Below are 18,852 nucleotides of genomic sequence, written 5' to 3'. Positions count from 1 at the left end.
AATGCATAGCCCAGCACTCTTTCCACTGAATTAAGCAGCTGCTCTGTTAGAACATTTGAGGTACTGAACATGCAGGTTCTTTTCTCTAGGGCCAGCAGTTTTTCCAGTGCTGAATGTAAGCATCTTAAGAAAATTGGACTCTTCTCTTTGCTCAGGGAATAAAAAAGGTGGGGGGACGGTTTCAAAGATCACACCATGAATCCTATTAAGGAATCAACATAGTATTGTTTTCTTAGTTTGCTGACTCAGTTTCCCATTTGTCTCCTGTTTCCCCACAAATCCAGTGCCATTACTCCATGAAGAAGGCAGCATCTTTCCTTGGAATCGGTACGCAGAATATTTACTTTGTGGAGACAGACTCAAGGTATTGGGAAAGTATTCGTAGGAGGGAGGGAAAGAATCGGTGCCTCTGAAAGGCATTAGTGATGGGGAGTGATCTAGGGAAACAATAACTGAAAGTCTTAAATCTGTGTCCCTTAGAGGTAAGATGATACCTGAGGAACTGGAGAAACAAGTCCAACGAGCCAGGAAAGAGGTGAGAGGGAGAAAGTGTGTGTGTGTGTGTGTGTGTGTGTGTGTGTGTGTGTGTGTGAGAGAGAGAGAGAGAGAGAGAGAGAGAAATGAATGTGATTATATATGCTTGTAGTAGGGTATGTGTGAGAGAAAGAAAGCAGGAGAGTATCAAGGATATCAGCATGGATGAATTCACAGAGCACCTCTTCCTGCCAGAGAAAGAGGGCAGAGTGGGGAAATTAAACTAGGGATGCTCATATCCAGATGTTCTATTTACAGGTGTATCAGGCTGGCTCTCCATATTCTGTGGAGCTGTCCAGATGTTCCAGCTATGACAATTAAAAAAAACACAAACTAAAAACAAACATTGACCTCCTCATTCTCTGTGTCCTTGCCTAGTGCTAAGCCATGAGGACAAGTATTGCTGCCCTGTGTTCTACCTCTCCTGCCTCCAAGAGTCCTGCTGCCTAAACCCAAACCAAATGTGCCCTCTCTCTGGGCTCTTTTGAAGGAAATTGAGCTTATTTGACCAATCCCCTAGTCTCATAGGCTGCACTGGTTTCCCCAGCAGAACCAAACATCATTAATCACCTGACATCCAAGGATGGGCTGTAGGTTTAGGATCCTAACCTTTCCTTCAGGGTCCCTTTTCAACCTGGTAAATTTTCCCTTTCCCACATTTGGGCAGTAAAGCCCTTGTCTGGGCAGCCATCGGTCAGGATGGCCATAGACCCGACTTCTGGGTGCAGCCCTAGTTCCTAATACCAGCCAACTCTCCCTGCTGAGCGCCATCTTGGACCAAGAACCACCCTCAAGACTTACAGCAGTGTAAAAGCAGGCATCCTGCTTACCTTCTGCCCCAAACCCCACTGCAAGTGGAGCTGCAGAACCTCTCTCAGATGACTTATCAACAGGTAGGCAAAAAGGATATGGGCAAAAGTCAGGCGGGACAGCTGAGAAAAATACCATGGTCTTTAGTGGGCAGAACAGCCCACTAGCCCATCCTGGACCAATAGGTCTAAAAAAAAAATGGGTCCTTCCTTAGTTGTTCTAATGAGCTATGTTTTTAAGAAAATCCTGTGTCAGTGGGTTGTGTTTTGACAAAATCTGTTTGGTTGGAATGGATAGAATTTTTAAAAATTTACTTGAACAACAACAACAAAAAAAAAACCCTTATTTTTATTTCATCTTTGGGCTGGAGATATGCATCCTCTGATCTTCATTTATGCTGTTTATTTTTAAAACTCGAATGACAAGTGGATTTGAAAGTCGCCTGATGATACCCCCCTTGAATATCAAAAGTTCTTTTCATCTTGAGTGAAATGCTAGTTTTCCATTTGAGAGGCAGGCGTTACTCTGTGAATCACAGCCTTCCTTAGAGAATTCTTCAAAATGAATAATAGACTTAACAGCTGCTATTATACTAATGCAAAGCATCTTATGTAGATTATTTCACTGGAGCCTCAAAAACCTTTTGAGGTAAATGTATCCACTTTCCCCATTTTACAGATAGGAAAATTGAGCTTCTGAACTGCTAATTCACTTGTTTGGGTCACGTTGCTAGTAAGTGATGCAGAATTCCAATCCACAATCTACCCCCTTGTCCCTTCCAGCCCAACTCCATCTCCATGATCCCTTTTATTATTATTTTTTCTTTTTTTCTTTTAAATTTTATTTTTTATTATAACTTTTTATATACAAAACATATGCATGGGTAATTTTTCAACATCGACCCTTGCAAAACCTTCTGTTCCAACTTTTCCCCTCCTTACTCCCCCCATTCCCTCCCCTAGATGGCAGGTAGTCCCATTTATGTTAAAAATGTTAAAATATGTGTTAAATAAAATATATGTATACATATTTATACAATTATCTTGTTGCACGAGAAAGATCAGATTTAGAAAGAGGGTAAAAATAACCTGAGAAGAAAAAAAACAAAAATGTAAGCAGACATTAAGAGAAAGTGTGGAAATGTTATATTGTGGTCCATGCTCATTTCCCACTGTTCTTTCTCTGGGTATAGCTGGTTCTGTTCATTACAGATCAATTGGAACTAATTTGGATCCTCTCATTGTCGAAGAGAGCCACGTCCATCAGAAATGATCATCATGTAGTATTGTTGTTGAAGTACATAATGATCTCCAGGTTCTGCTCATTCTCAGAATCATTCTTAATTTTTACCTTTCCCTCACTCACTCTCATATCCAGTCTTTTGCTGAGTTTTATCATACTACTGTCAAAATATCCTTTTTTAACCACCACTTATCTCCCACTGAACCACCTTCTACCTTAAACCAGAGCCTCACTACCTCTCACCTAGACTGTTGAAATAACCTCCTAATTGGTCTCCTTGCTTCTTATCTTCCTTTCCTAAAATCCATCTTGCACACATATACTAAATTGATATTCCCAAAACACAGGTCAGGGTACATCACTACCCAGAAATCTTCACTGACTTCCTGTTGCCTCTAGGATAAAATAAAATTTGTCCTGGAATTTAGAGTCTTCTACAATCCATGATCCCTTTTAATAAAGGCTCAGTCATGTCATCTAAGAGTTGATGGGATCAGATGATGTGAGTAGAAGAGGGGTGGTTTTTGTTCATTTATTTTTACTGAGTTAACAACACTGAACCCCCCAAAAATGGTTAAACTGTGTTTTAAGTTCAATGGATAGTAGGGAAATGCTCATCTGTTTTTTTTTTTCCTATTTACTTTTCTTTTCTGAGCACCCCTCTAACAAGAGTTTGCTCTGAGTAATTCTTTGACTAGGATCCTTTGGCTTTAGGCAGAAGTATTTCCTTTTCAGCCTTTGATTTACATCGTTCCAGGTGCAGAGAAGAGATTCCCTGGTACATCCCAACCCATTCAATCAGGATTTGAAAGATTTACTTCCTAGTTCTTCCAATTAGTTTGGACTTGGAGGTTTAAGCAAATCATTCATTTGTTAAAAAAAAAAAAAAAATCTCCCCCCCCCAATTACATGTTAAAACAATTTTTGAACTTTTGAAAAAAAGTTTTGAGTTTCAAATTCTACCCCTCTCTGGTCTCCCAGCTCCCTAAGATAGCCAGTAGTCCAATGTAGTTTATATCTGTGCAATCACCATTCATTCATTCATTGTAAGCATTTATTACATGGCTGCTAGGTTCCAGGCATTGTGGTAATTGCTGAGAAAACAAATTTAAAAGCAAACTAATCCTTACCCTCCAGGTTCTTACATTCTCTCAGTGGAAATCACACATATAAGTCAATTTTATATAAATATGTGTGTATACCTATTTGCGTGTGTGTGTGTGTGTGTATATATATATATATACACTATATATGTCAATTTTATATAAATATGTGTGTATACCTATTTGTGTGTGTGTGTATATATATATATATACTATATATGTCAATTTTATATAAATATGTGTGTATACCTATTTGTGTGTGTGTATATATATATATATATATATATACACTATATATGTCAATTTTATATAAATATGTATATATACCTATTTGTATATATATATATATATATATATATATATATATATACTATATAGCATATATAGTATATATGTGTATGGCCACATAGCACACACATGTATGTATGTATATGTGAATTGAGATGGGGAAATGGCATTAGCTATTGGAAGGATCAAGACCCCGCAGACTAGGTAGGACCTGAGCCAAAGCAAGGCAGCATCTTCCTTTGGGATTGGTGTGATCCAGAGAATTGCAGGAGAAAGGAGTCATACAATTTTCTGCTGACAGGGAGAACCAAACAAGCATCATTTCCCCACCACACCAAAGCGCAGAGAGAGATCATTTAAAACTCTTTCTGACTTTGGAGTCATCATTTTAGGCAGATCAACCTTTTTCTGGCCTTCATAAAATGAGGGTGCATCCAGTTGGCTTCCCCAAGCTCAGCCTCTTTGTAAAAACTATTTTGCTGTGACTGCAAATGATTAAAGAAGAAATCTTTTGGCAACTTCTAGAGAAAGGAGAGGAGGAATTCTCCGAGCCCATGCCTCCCCAGGGATTCCCTAATCGACAGGCTCATTGCTCTGCTGAATCATTATCTATTGATTGATTCCATTTGTCACAGCTGTCTCACACAGCTGTCAGGAACCCGTTTCTACCACATGTTTTCTTTAGCAGGTATGTGCTGCCTGCCACTCATGTTTTCATATTACTCTTAGATTTTCTTTGGTACATCCAGTCAGAAACGTGATTCAGAAGAGCTTTAAATGAGGTGTTCTGTTCTTTATAAAACCATCCTGCTAGGTGACATGGCGGATAGGGTGCTACGGCTTGAGTCCCGAAGAGGTAAATTCAAATCTGGCCTCAGACATGTACTAGCTTTGTGTCACTGGGCAAGTGATTTAACTCTGCTTGCCTCAGTTTCCTCATCTATAAAATGAGCTAGAGAAGGAATGACAAACCAGACCAGTATCTTTGCCAAGAAAACCCAAATGGGGTTCATAGAGTTCTTGATATCTGGACAACAACAATGACTTCCTGACTCTTGACCCAGTATTTTATCCATTGAGCTAGCTAAGTAATACCTCTGAAACCTTCCCTTCCTTAGTTCCACATTCTCCTTGAATTTCCTTCCTTTCGTTTTTCCATTCTTCTTTCTATACCTTGCAGTATTTGCTTCCTTTTGGAATCGTTGCCTAATCCAATGTTACTTTTTTGAGGACTTCCTGGCATCTCCTTCCTGTATGAGGAATAGAGGATTTGTGGATGACTGGCTGCCATTTTGGTGGATTCCAGAAGAAGGAGATAAATATTTCCTATCCCAATAATCTCACAGAAAATCTGACTAAGGATGAGAAAAACTCTAGTTGCTGCTTTCCTACTAGACTCCTATCAGTTTTAAGGAGATAAATAGGGAAGCATGGGGGACGGTCAAATCCATTCCACAGGAAGGAATAGGAGAACCCAGTGTTTCTCTTCCATTTGGTTTGAAGACTTAATTTCTTGACTTGTAGAAAGAGAATATGTAAAGGAATCATTAATAAAAATAGCAAGAAAAGGACTCAAAAGGATGATTCATTGTTAGGTAATGCCAGATTAGTAATTGTTATTCCTTTTAAGTTTCACTGATGACCAGATACCACATGGAGATGGAAAAGTCAGGTTTTTCAAAATTCCAAGTAAATTGAACATTTCAACTATTCAGCATTTATTACACACCAGTTGCATGTAGAACACTGTCTCAAGAGCTCGATGAAATAGAAATTTAAAAAAAGTCCTGATCCACATGAATTTTACAGTTTGATAAAAGGATAAAACACACACAAATAACTAAAATATAAAATAATATAGGGTAAATAAGAGTTTAACTTACTCAAGGTACTGTCATTATGTGTCACCGAACTCCTATACTCCTGATTCTGAAGCTAATTATCCATTACATCATAAATTGCTGAACATTTACTTTTTTATTTGTATTGGGAGAGTTTCCTTACATGGGGAATTTTCTACACCAATTAAATCACTAGTAGTCATGGAGGGGAAAACCTAGTGAAATTGTTAATTGTTAGTTATTAATTAAGTTAATTGAGGACAACATTTAGGGGGCATTTATAGCTTTGATATCTAGTATAAGATCTTGTAGTTTTTTTTAACCTGTGTTTTCATTGTTGTAGTGAGATCTGAGTGATGATGCACATTCTACCACTGCTATTCAGCCACTTTTCAACTTATTGCCATAGGGAGAGACCCAGAAGTATGGCAAAGTCAACTGACTTGACCAAAATCACATATTTGGTTTGTCAAAAACAGAATTTGAACCCATAACTTTCTGGCTCTGGGAGCAGCTCACTGTGCTCTACAGATCAAACTGTTTCTAACCTTGCATGTAGAAGGTGTTTAAATGTTTATTGAATTGAATTAAATAAGTAGATGAGAAAGAGAAGAGTTAGTATCAATGAAAGGAACTAGGGTAAGGCGTCCTGTATGAATGACGGGGGTTGAGATTTAAAGTCTTGGTTGGATATCATGAAATAGGAAGGATTGGAAAGGAAGTGGATGGCCCAAAAGATGTTGCCAAAAAATAAGTACAAAAATCATCAATTCTGCTGGGCCCTTTCTCTATTTGGCCATCAGGACATTATGTGACTATTCAAAAACATGTCATCCCTACAGTGTGTGGATCATGGTGACATTGATATACTTAGACATTTTGTTTTTTGTGTGACTTATTCACAGGGGGCTGCCCCATTTCTCGTCAGCGCCACGGCCGGGACAACTGTATTGGGGGCATTTGATCCTCTAGACGAAATAGCAGATATCTGCACCAGATACAACCTATGGCTCCATGTAGATGTAAGTTCCCTTACATATCCAAATACACCTAACTCTCAACTCTTTGGTTTGTTTTGCCAGAATTGTGTTTTCATTTTATGTAAAACAGATGAGTAAACTTTCAGCTATATTTACGTCTGAGTCTATTTCAAATAACTGGAAAGTAGATATGTAAATTATTTCAGAGTACAAAGAAGTCTCCCTGATTTGTTAGGCAGATGTTCTTTTAATCTTCCAAGGTCCAGGTCCCATTTGTACCTCCTACTCTGTTCTCTAAATGTGCAAATGGGAAGGCTGGATGGGGCAGTAGGAAAAAAAAAATTAAAAAAAAAAAAACCACCACCTGGATTCCAGTGCAATTTTTGCTATTAACTACATGAGTAGGTCACTTCATGTCCCAAGGCTTTTGTTTCTCTATCTGCAAAATATCCCCTAAAATATGATGATTCCAATATCCTGGAAAGGCAAAATAATCACATACTTTAATTAAAGACCTTTTCCTCTGGCCCTAACAAGGATAATTATTTGAAAGGAATAATTAATTTTCTTTATAGTCTTGTGGTTTTTCTATTGATTTTTTGAAAGTGTCCTAGAACTGCTTAGAAATCATTTTTCATTTTAATAAAAAAATTCTGAAAAGTCTATAAAGCAAAGGGTAAAAAGTTAAATTCATTTACTTAGGAGTAGCCATTGACTAATTTCCATAAAGATGGAAGGTTAATTGGTTTGATTCTACATGGGGAGAGGGAATACTTAACATTATTAGCTGTTTCCTTAGTGAACTTTCCTCTGTTAAATGAGTGACTAGATCCTATTTGCAGGTAGGAGGATGGCCAATAAATTTCGATTTTCTGGTTGAACATTCGATGAGCATGAATAAACATGGAGATTTTGTAATTTGGAAGATACTTGATCTTTTTTAAATGTAAAATTAATTGTATGATGATACCGAGAGCACGTTTGTGCTTGTTAAGACCATCATTCCCAAGGAAACAGTCTATTTTTTGTATTAAGACCAATAATTAGTATTAGGCAGATGTCAGGGATTCTGTTAGCTTGCCTTTGCTGGCATTTCAAGAAGATCATTCAGGCAAGTTTTAAATGGAATTTTTTATGTACGTGTATTTATGGATATTCATTTAAAAACTTAATTTTCACTGATTTTATAGACTCACAAGAATAAGAGCCCACTATTTCCATAGCAATAATGTGAAGTGAGGATTTCTGTATCTGCAGTAACAAAAGTACAATAAAACCCCAAAAAGCCTCTTGAGTAATTCTTATCTGTTCCACTCTCATCAAAAGAATATCAAATATGGATTATATAGATTCTATGAAAAAGAGGAACGATCGGCATTTCTAAATCAGGGATGATCTTAGAGGTTCTTAGGGCTTAGCAAAAGATGGAATTCTGAAGAATGAGCAAAAATCTCTAATGTCTAAAGTTGAATTTTTGAAAGAAGCTTCTTTGATTTGAGAACAGCAAAATAAAGTGGAGTTGGGAGAACTTTTTTCCTTATGATCTCTGGTTGAGCAAAATTAAAATCCCATTTGCTCCGTCTTGCCTCCTCCACTTCTTTCTGCTTTTCTTCCTCCTCTTTTTCTTTTGTCACTGAGCATAGCACCTGACACTTAAGAAATTCTTGTTGGATTGATTTTTATATTACAGTCAATGAGCAAACATGTATGGCTCTTCTTCAGTGTTCCAGGCATATTATTGGGGACATAAAGACAAAAATGAAATTATAGCTGCCCTCAAGGCACCTATAATCTATTAGAGGACACAGCATATAAGGACTCACAAGCTATTGTGTGCTAAATACTGCCTTCCATGGATAGGGTTCCAGATCTAAAATTAGGAAGACTCATCTTTAGGAATTCTAATCTGGCCTCAGGCACTTCTTAACTTCTTAATCCTTTTTGCCTCAGTTTCCTCCTTTATAATATGAGCCTGAGAAGGAAATGACAAAGTACTCTCTTATCTTTGGGTTAATCATGACTGAAAAACAACTTAATAATAGCAATAAAACTATTTAGGTTCTTTCTTGTGATTTCACTGGCACAAGAAATTCCCAATATGGAAACTCCCTCTACCAATGCAGATCGATGTATATTCTTCAACTTAGAACATGGCCTGAAGGCACTGAGAAGTTAGTTATGTGACTTGATCAAGGTCAAAAGTGGCTTTTGCACTTGTTTCCCTCACTCTGAAGTCAGATCTCTGCTTCTCTTATGCACAATGTAGATAAAATCGATACAAGCTCATTCCGGGAAGGAGACTCTAGCAGACTTTCTTTGGTTATATAAGTGACCACTTCTTTTATTTTTCATTCATCCAGTTTGACTACTGGCCAGTAAGTCTGATACGTTGGTCTTGACATCTTGAGTCTATGACTTGGGTAGGCTGACTGACAGAATTAGTGAAGCACTGGCCTACCTTGTCTTCATTCTTGAGATTGTCAGTAGCCCAGACTGACTATTATAATCTCTGATTCATTTATTGCCTAGAAGCTTTCACTGTACTATCAGTGTAAAGATGTGTTGTGGTCCATCAGAACCGTGTTCTCCTGGGATTCCAGGAATGAACAACTGCAGAAAGGCAAATTAAGCCTGAAATATTTCTTCTGTGCATTTGATGGTTTATTACTTTTCAACATATAATTTAATACTTTATATATTTTGATATTTTAGTCTGAACTTTCTCTAAGAAAGATTATTGTCATTGTTTTGAGGATAAAAGGAAGAAATATTTGGAAAACACTTTGCAAATCTTAACGTATTATATAGGTGCTGTTTATTATTGTTAATAACCATCAGGCTTACTGAAAGGATTTCATTTTGGGAAATGGGCAAAAGTCAATTAGAGTCAGGGCTAGTGGAGAAGATGGGGTGATTGTGCTAGGTAAACACTGTTTTGTATATGTGAAAAAAAAATCTATAAATACAACCAGGAAAATAAAATAATGGGCTGCTTTTTTCTTTAACAAATTCTCTTAGAAAACTCATATAGGATGTCCCAAAAGTCTTAGTACCATTTAAAACTTCAATAGAATAAGCCCACACTAAGAGTTTTGAGATACCCTATATATCACAATGGTTCACTGACATACTATTGCATGTATTAAACAAGTTCATGGAATATTAAAGATGGGAGGGACCTTACAGATGACCCCTCCTATTTTTATACAAGAAACAACTGAAACTCAGGGAGATTCATAAATTGCCCAAAGGTTTCAATTCCTTTGACTTCAACCAGAATTGATTAAAATATCTACTGTCTGTCAGCCTTCTGACAGTAAGCCTGGGGCTCTTTCATTGCCCTTTCCTCCCTCCCCAAAGATCACTTTATTAATTATCAGTTCCCTCAATGAATAGAATTAAATAAAATGTGGTCTCAGAATTAAATTTCAGTCTTAGAATCTTTAAAGACTAAATGACATGAGACTTTGAGGATCTTGATAGTGTTAGACAACCGTTACCTCCCAAGCAGTATTTTGCTCCTTGACCGAGGTTTGTTCTCTCCAAACTGACTGCATTGGGCACTAGAAATATTTAATGCTAAGTATTATTCAGATGATTATTATAACAAGAGAAAGATATTTCAGAGAGCATCTCTACTGCTTTTTCCTATTTTTTTTTTTTGCATGTATTCACTGAGCTGCCATTTTCTTTGTGGTGATTAGATCCATCCAACTTTTACGCCAGAATGGATATACTGTAAAAAAGTTGGGAAAAGCTAATATTTATATGGTTTATTTTTGTTGTCTCTTTTTTGTGGAAGTGAGGAAGTTTCTGGAAAAAATGACTCTACCATTCTTGAAACTCTTAGGGTGACTACACATACATGCACACACACAGATATATACATATATATACATGCACACACATATGTGTATATATACACATATGTATATATTTACATATATGTATAAATATATATGTATGTATGTGGATATATAATGTATATATATATATGTAATTTTAAGTGTCATGCTAGGAATATATATAGATGATATGTGTGTCTATTCAGTTATTTCTGTGATTTCATAAGTGTAGGGAACTACTAATGAGGAAATTCCCTCTACTCAATCAGATAAAGCATTATTCTATGATTTGTAGCCTTAGATACTTGAGAGTTAAGTGACCTATCCTGTGTCATAGCTACTTTGATTCACTTGTGAGATTTGTACCCTGGACTTCTGGTCTCCAAGACTGGCTATCTATCTATTCACTATACACTATTATCTCTCATTTAATGCTTTAAACTGTATCTCATTTAATTCTGGCAACTAGGTAGAAGTTCACCCCTAGGTAAAAGGGGTACTATTTTTTTTTATCCAGTAAGGTCAAGTAAACTTCCTGGGGTCTCAGAGTTATTAAGTACCTAAGATAGGATTTGAACCCATGTTTTCCTGATTGAAAATTTAGCACTCTATCCACTATATAATAAATAGCTACCCAGATAATAAGTGACTGAAGTAGGACTTTAATCTATCAGGAAGATACCAATTTCTTTATCTATTATGGCACACTGCCTCTGTAAATTATAGAATGTGGCTTGCTATCTCTTTCCTATTTCCCATCTGTTAATCTACACTTGTATCATTGGTTACTCAGAAAAAGAGAGACAAGTTTACAGGGACTAGCCAATTTTGTAGCTTCTTAGTTATTATCTCTCTGAAGATGGATTTATTTGTGGAAGGGACTGATCCTGGACATCTTTAATTTTCTCTATCACCTATTCAGATGGCTGATTGAGCCATGATATTACATTTTTAATAGCGACTATTCTATGGACTTCCACAATATAATAAGCATTAATTTAATGTCTGCTTTGTGCCAAAAAGATGCTGAATTGAAAATGGCACAATCCCAGTCCTCTAAGAACCATCAGTCCAGTAGGGGAATATATCAGGTCCACAAGTAAATAGATTATGATGGTGAGGGACAAAAAGGACAAACAACAATGAGAGAGAGAGAGAAAGAGAGAGTGAAAGAGAGAGAAAGAGAGAGAGAGAAACAGACAGACAGAGAAATTAAGAAACAAAGAAAAAAGGAGGAAATCTCACAAATATGAGACCTTGTAAGACTATGAAAACAAAATTCTTTCTTTTTGCATTCCCTTCCCAAGAAATGGACTGCCAGCCTGGAAGAACATTTGGAGTACTTGACTTTTTCAAATTAAGTCTTTACCTCTGTTCTATCTCTAAATCTTAACACTTTTTTTCTTGTGTTTTTTTAGTTGATGATTTTTATACCTCACACACTAATGTCCTTTTGAAATAAAATCACTAAGCAAAAAAAAAAAATTAGCTGCAGAACTAAAAATTTATCATCAACTTTGTCTGATGACATATGTATGATTCAGCACCCACCTTCTCTTCAACTAAAAATTTGCAGGATTTATTTTTTTTCCTTTTTAACTCTATAGCTATAACTTTGTTTAGTTCTAGAATTGTGACAACTGGCTCCTCCTTGGACTTTTTCAACTCTAATATTGTTCCCTAACTTTCTTTCTCAATGTCTTGGTTCAATTCCTCACCCTACCTTTCATCTGCTGCTTCTATATGAGAACAGCTTTCTTTGCATTGAACGTAGATTCTAGGTCCTGGTAGGTATAAAATGATTCTTTGTCGAATTGAATTAAATAAATCATTCCTGAAATTCTATAGATGGTAGATAGATAGATACCATAGAGATTGATGGATAGACAGATAAAATAGAGATGATAACTAGAGATAGATGTTGGATGGGTAGATTAAGATAGATGAATACAGAAATAGGAATAGATGAATGGATAAGATGACAGATAGAAAAAACAAATGGATAGATAGAATAGATAGATTAGTGAGTAGTTAAGATAGAGATAGATAAGAGAGAAGATAGATAAGATAGTTGGATGGGTGGATAGATAGATAGATAAAATACGAAATTGGAAGGAAACTTAGAGGGCATTTAATTTCCAAACCCCTCATTTGACAGATGAAGAAAATAGGACCCAGAGAGGTTAAATGAGTTGCTTACAAGTTGCTCCAGGATTCACATAAAGGTTTGAGTCAAGATTCCAATTTTGTCCAAATCTGGCATTTTGGCAGTTTCTCAACATTCCATTTCAGAATCCCATTCACACCCACTTCCAATTTTGCTTCCCTTACTGCTGCTTCCTTTGTTCTAACCTTCTTCAAAATTATTTACTTCCCAATTTCCTCTTTTATCTTTGCTTTTAACACCCTCCCTGTTGGGCAAATGTCCAACTTCCCTCTACATGACCTCTTCCTCTCATCCCTATTTGAATATCTCAACTTTTTATTATGTGATAGCTCTTAAAATCCTCCTTCTTCCATGTCACTATTCTTGACTATTTGGATGCAAGGAAAAGATTTCCTACAAACTTGTTCTGTCCAAAGGTGAATCCCCCTCTCACAAAACATTTATTTTATACTTTGCTCATCATGCATATAATTTATGTCCGGTGCCAATATTAGCACCAGGTTAGTATATCAGATGCCCTCCATGAAAGTCCACATTTATGGCTTCTCCTTTGGATTGGAAACCTCCTGAGGCAAAGATTATGTCGATTTCATTTGATACTTGGTGTAAAGGCTTTGACTAAGCCCTTTGTGTCATTTGCAAACTCTAAGATTCTTTATTATAGAAACGGTTTCATTATTTGTCTTTCTGTCCCCAACATTAAAACTTCCTGGCATATAATAGGACTGAATAGTCATTTGTTGATTGATTAGTGAGGCTACAGTTTGAACATCAGAACACAGTGACTGAGTTTCCATTTATGACGACATCTATAAAGTTGGAATATGGCACTTGATATTTTTTGGAAGGATGGACAGCTATTGTAATAAAACTTGGGTACTCATTTCTAAAGTGTCATTTCAAATAAATCAGATTGGGGCTGGTGCTCATGTTTTACCAGTAATCACCTGTACAAATGACATTGTTTTGGTTGACATAAACATCTCTATATATAAATATCTCAACAGGCATCTTGGGGTGGCTCAGCTTTGATGTCAAGGAAGCATCGCAAGCTTCTGCATGGCATCCACAGGTAAATGTAGTTTCCCAGTTCATGGTGGCACCTTCATTCAGAAGGGACACCCCTCTGGATTTTGTGTTTTAACTAATGTGTTGATATGGGAGAAATAAAACTTTAGAAAGACAACCACCACCCCAAAGTAAGCAAGCAGACACAAAAATCATCCCCACAGAAACAACCAAATACTCAGAACGCTAAATTGTAGATTAACATTGTGAAATCTGCTCACAAGAACAGCCTTTGGTGAATGGGAAATAATTGTATTTTTCTCTACCCCCTTCCTCTCCCCTTTCTTTGCTTCCTCTCACAGGGCTGATTCGGTAGCCTGGAACCCACATAAGATGCTTATGGCTGGGATCCAGTGTTGTGCTCTTCTTGTGAAAGATAGCTCGGTGAGTTTCATTCTCTGTTTTGTTGTTGTTGCAGTTGTTGCAGGCTGGGGTAGGGAGAGAAAGGGAGTCTTGAAGGATGGATCAGAATGGGATGGAAAAACACAAAAAATTCAGAAATGAGTTTGGGACCAATATCAAAAGTATCTAGTATTGTACCAAGTAGAGGGCAGAAGGAAATACCTGAAACGACCCCCCCCCAAAAAAAATAGAAAAAAAGCCTGAGGAAAACAGCTGGTATCTTTGCTGAAGTCACTGATGGCTTTGATTTAGATGAAACAAAGCCTGAATACCAGGACTTCTAGAGACAGGCTCTCTGGTGCTCTTTGGGCACACATTTAAAAGCTTGGTTTCAAATGTTACTGAGATTTGTTTCTCTCTTTTTACATCTGGGAGTTAAATTTTCTTTAAACTACTGCTTACTGCTCACTGTGAAAAGGGAGCAGATGTTTTGTTCTGCTTTACACAGAATACTTAATATGCTTAGCTAAGCCTTAATGACCCAGTTTAGTGAAAAGATATTTGAAGTTTGATCATTGGATGATTTATTGGGTGGTTCAAATGATCGATATTTAGCTTCTCAATGGGAGTCAAGATCAGATCAGAAATGACTGGTAACAACTCTGGAGAATGACCAGTTGATGGCCATTGCACAAGGTGTTGTTGAATTTCCTCTTTGTCTGAGGAAAAGAAGAAATGAAATGATTCCCCATTCACCAAAATTTGTTCCCATGAGCACATGTGCATCCCTAGGAAAATGAGAAGAATCCATTTGGGAGATATTTCAGATGCTTATTTCTGAAAGTGCTTTCATAGGTATGTGGTACAGAGTAAGAGATCTGCCTTTGACTTGGGTATAAATTTAAATTTCTTTCTCTGGGTTTCTCGGATGAAATGATTTCCTTTGGCAAGGCTCAATTCATTTTCTGTTTGTATTTAAAATTAAAAGAACTTTTAAGATTCCTGTTCCTGTCTTATATCTCTGGCATACATATGGATCTGCTGAGTCTGTCATAGAGACATGCTAATGACTGGTGGAGGTCTGGTAAGATTGGGAGAATTTATGTAAGAGACTCTCCTCATATTGAAATGTGATGGAATTGGATAAGAAATTACAAATATGAGGAATTCAGAGAGACATAGGCAGGCATGTCAGAGCTGATGCAAGATTAAGCAAGTTAAGCTGATGATTAAGGTTAAACTGATGCAGTGCTCATTCGTTTTAAAGCACTTTTATGGAGTACTTACATGTACAAGACACAAAGGCAAGACAACAATAGACACACTGGCTACACAAATGTCAACTATGGGGGAAGGTTTAAAAGCAGTCACATACTGATGAATCTTAATGAACAATTTCAGTCCTGGAGAACTGGCAAAGAAAAATACTTTCTTTTTTCAGGAGGGAAGTAGGGATGATAGATATAGAATGCATTGTCCATCAGATTGGGTCATTGTGTTGATTAGCTTTACTGAAATATTTCTTCTTTGTTTGAAGTAAAGTGTCAATGTAGGGTCTGCCAAGAGGGCTATTGAGGGGATATGATTGGTATAAAAGTAAAAGCAACAATGAAAGAACTATAAAAGAACTTAAAAAACAAGAGCATTCATGTCAATTTGATAAACATTGATTAAGCTTCTGTTACATGCTACTTAAGGGAAGTTAGGTGATGCAGTGGAAAAAGTGCTGGACTTGGGATCAGAAAGCCTCAGCTTCATGAGTTCAAACCTGGCAATGAGTACTCTTTTGATTGTGTTGAGGTTGAGATATTTAATGGGGCATCCAATTCAAAATGACCAAGAACTAGTCGTCTACCTAGTTTTGTACACCTCGCAATCAACCTAGCCTTTTCTGGTATTTTTTTTTGGAACATAGATAAATATTCAACAACCCCTTACACACATACACACACTTTAAAAATACTTATTTATTTAAAACTAAATACAAAACAAAAAAAAGATATAAAAAGGAAATTAAAAAACAAAAACAAAAACATTTTCATGTGCTCAATAAAAGACCAGGGAGGATTCATTTTGTGTAACAATAAATTTCCATTTCAAGAAAGCATATATAATAATAGAAGACATTATTTTCATGACTATCCATCTTTGTTTTGTAGTTATTCTTTTGTTCTTTTTTTTTTGTTTGTTTTATTCCTTTTCCCCCTTTTCTCCCTCCCTCCTAAAACAGCCTACAAGTTAATCATGGATATATTTATATATAAATATATGTGTATGTGTGTATATATAGGCATATATTTGTGTGTGTGTATATATATATATATATATATATCTCAGTCTGTGTGTGTGTACATACACAGATACCCTTACATACATATCTAGATTCATACCCACATACACCTATGTGCATATACTTATAGACACATACTATATATACATATGTATTTATACATTTGTAGACATATGTTAAAACAATATTAATATGGCTGACAATATAAATTTTTCTTTTGATTGAATCCTTAAGTTTGACTTTGTCTAAGATCAATAATTACTAGCTCTACTTTTTTTTCTAATAAATTCTACTTCTGATCCTCATTATTGTATTTGTGTATGTCTCATATTTCCTATCCCTGCTAATTCTTCTACTTTAGCTCTACTGCTTAACTTAATTTAATAGTATTTTATTTTTCCAAGTACATGCAAAAATAGTTTTCAACATTCACCTTTGCAAAATCTTGTGTTCCAGATTTTTCTTACTCTCTCCCTTCATTAAGAGAACAAGCAATCTGATATAGGTTAAACATGAGATTATTTAACCTCCCTTATCTTCTCATTCCACTCTTTCCCTCCCTCTTTATTTCATTCTCATTAATCTACATATTTTATCTCACTCCTATTAATCTAAACATCTTTCTGTATCCTACCTTATCCTATACCACTCTTTCCTTCCCTCTTTATCCCTTCCCCATTAATCTGTATACCTTGTCCTACTACCATAAATCTACATATGGTTCTATACTCATCTTATTTCTGCTTCCTTATTTCATTATTGAATTTAGAGTGTGCTATAGTCTATATGGTATATATGTATGTGTGTATGTATATACGGTTTTCCATTTAAACCATTTCCAATATGAACAGATTTTCAGAACTACCAGCCTCCTTCCCATCTAGTACCTCTGTGTCAGTTTTTCCTCTATCCCTCATTTGTATAGCATAATTACTATTTTTATCTTTTCCCAGATGATTTTGTTTTTTAGTCAGATCATACTTAGCTCTGCCCCAATCTTTCTTTTGAACTATCCAGTTACGGATGTCAATCTTAGATGTATTATTCATATTTCCCCATATAAAACATAAATATTTTGTCCTTGTTAAGTCCCTTGAAATTAGTTTTTGATGCTGGCTCATATATGTTGGATTTTCTCTTGAGTTCAGGTTTGGTAAGACAAAATCTTGAAAATCTATGAATTCATTGAATGTTCATTTTTTCCCATTCAATATTGTGGTTAGTTTTGTTGGATTCAATATATTTGATCCAAGTCTAATTCTTTTGATTGTTGATATATATTCCAGGACCTGTGGTCTTTTATTGTAACTGCTAATAAATCCTATACAATTTTTAATTGTAACTCTAGCATATTTGATTTGTTTTAATTTTATTGTTGTTGTTTTTTGTAAAAAATTCTCTTTGATCTGGGGCTTTCAAAATTTAGCAATACTGTTCCTATGTGTTTTTTTTTAAGGAATCTCTTTGAGGTGGTGATCAGTGGATTTTTTTCTATTTCTACTTTTCCCTCATATCACTTCAGGGTAATTTTCTTTGATTATTTCTTATAATATTGTGTCAAAGCTCTTCTTTTTTTGGCTTAAGGTTTCTGGTAGTCCAATTATTCTTATATTTTTTCTTCTTGAGCTGTTCTTCAGACCTGTTGTTTTTCTTGTATGATGTTTCACATCTTTCATTTTTTCATTCTTTATATTTTGTTTTGTTATTTCTTGGTCTCTTATGGCTTCAATGGCTTCCCCTCACCCAATTCTAATTTTTTTTTTAAAAAAATTTTTTTCTGTAAGACTCTGGATTTCTTTTTCCAGTTGGTTGACTTTCTCTTCATAATATTGCTTTTCCTTGGATGGTTCTTACCTTTTAAAAAAAGTTTTCCCTCAATCACTCTCATTTGATTTTTAAAATCTTTTTTGAGTTCTTCTATAAATTAATTCTGGGCAGGTAGCTATTTAACATTATTCTTTGGAGTAGGAGAGGTCTTTTCACTTCAAGGTCCTCCTCTGATGATGAATATCCCTATTCCCATAGTAAGTTACTATGTTTGGGTTATTTCTACTTTGCTCAACTTAATAAAAGAGATCTTATTAATACAACCACATCTGATTCTGGTGTGGAGGGGATGGCACTTCTGGCTTCCCTTCAGTTTTCCCTTCTAGTTTGGAATCCAAAACCAAAAGCTCTCCCCTCCTGCAAGTGCCCAAAGCCTGCAGCATCCCTTCCCCACTGCTTCTGCACTTACTTGGTGTACTGGTTTCTTCTCACTCAGGGCCATTTCTGCAGCACAATTGAGCATGTCATTCCTAATCAATAGAAGTTCCCTCAGTCTTCCCAGGCTCAGATACTTG

The 18,852-nt window shown here is 36.0% G+C and overlaps 1 protein-coding gene across 1 annotated transcript in view; it reads left to right on the top strand.

Moving 5' to 3' along the window:
* Positions 1-18,852, top strand: part of GADL1 (glutamate decarboxylase like 1) — a 206,190-nt gene that overhangs the window by 59,362 nt on the left and 127,976 nt on the right. Inside the window, exons 7-11 of the mRNA XM_031940417.1 lie at positions 285-364; positions 481-535; positions 6,724-6,840; positions 13,818-13,882; positions 14,181-14,262. Of these exons, the coding sequence (XP_031796277.1) occupies positions 285-364; positions 481-535; positions 6,724-6,840; positions 13,818-13,882; positions 14,181-14,262 (399 nt within the window). The remainder of the gene's footprint in view (positions 1-284; positions 365-480; positions 536-6,723; positions 6,841-13,817; positions 13,883-14,180; positions 14,263-18,852) is intronic.

This window comes from Sarcophilus harrisii, chromosome 5 (genome assembly GCF_902635505.1).
Source record: "Sarcophilus harrisii chromosome 5, mSarHar1.11, whole genome shotgun sequence".
NCBI lineage: Eukaryota > Metazoa > Chordata > Mammalia > Dasyuromorphia > Dasyuridae > Sarcophilus > Sarcophilus harrisii.
Note: the sequence above shows the minus strand (reverse complement) of the source record. Positions and strands in the feature narration are given on the sequence as shown.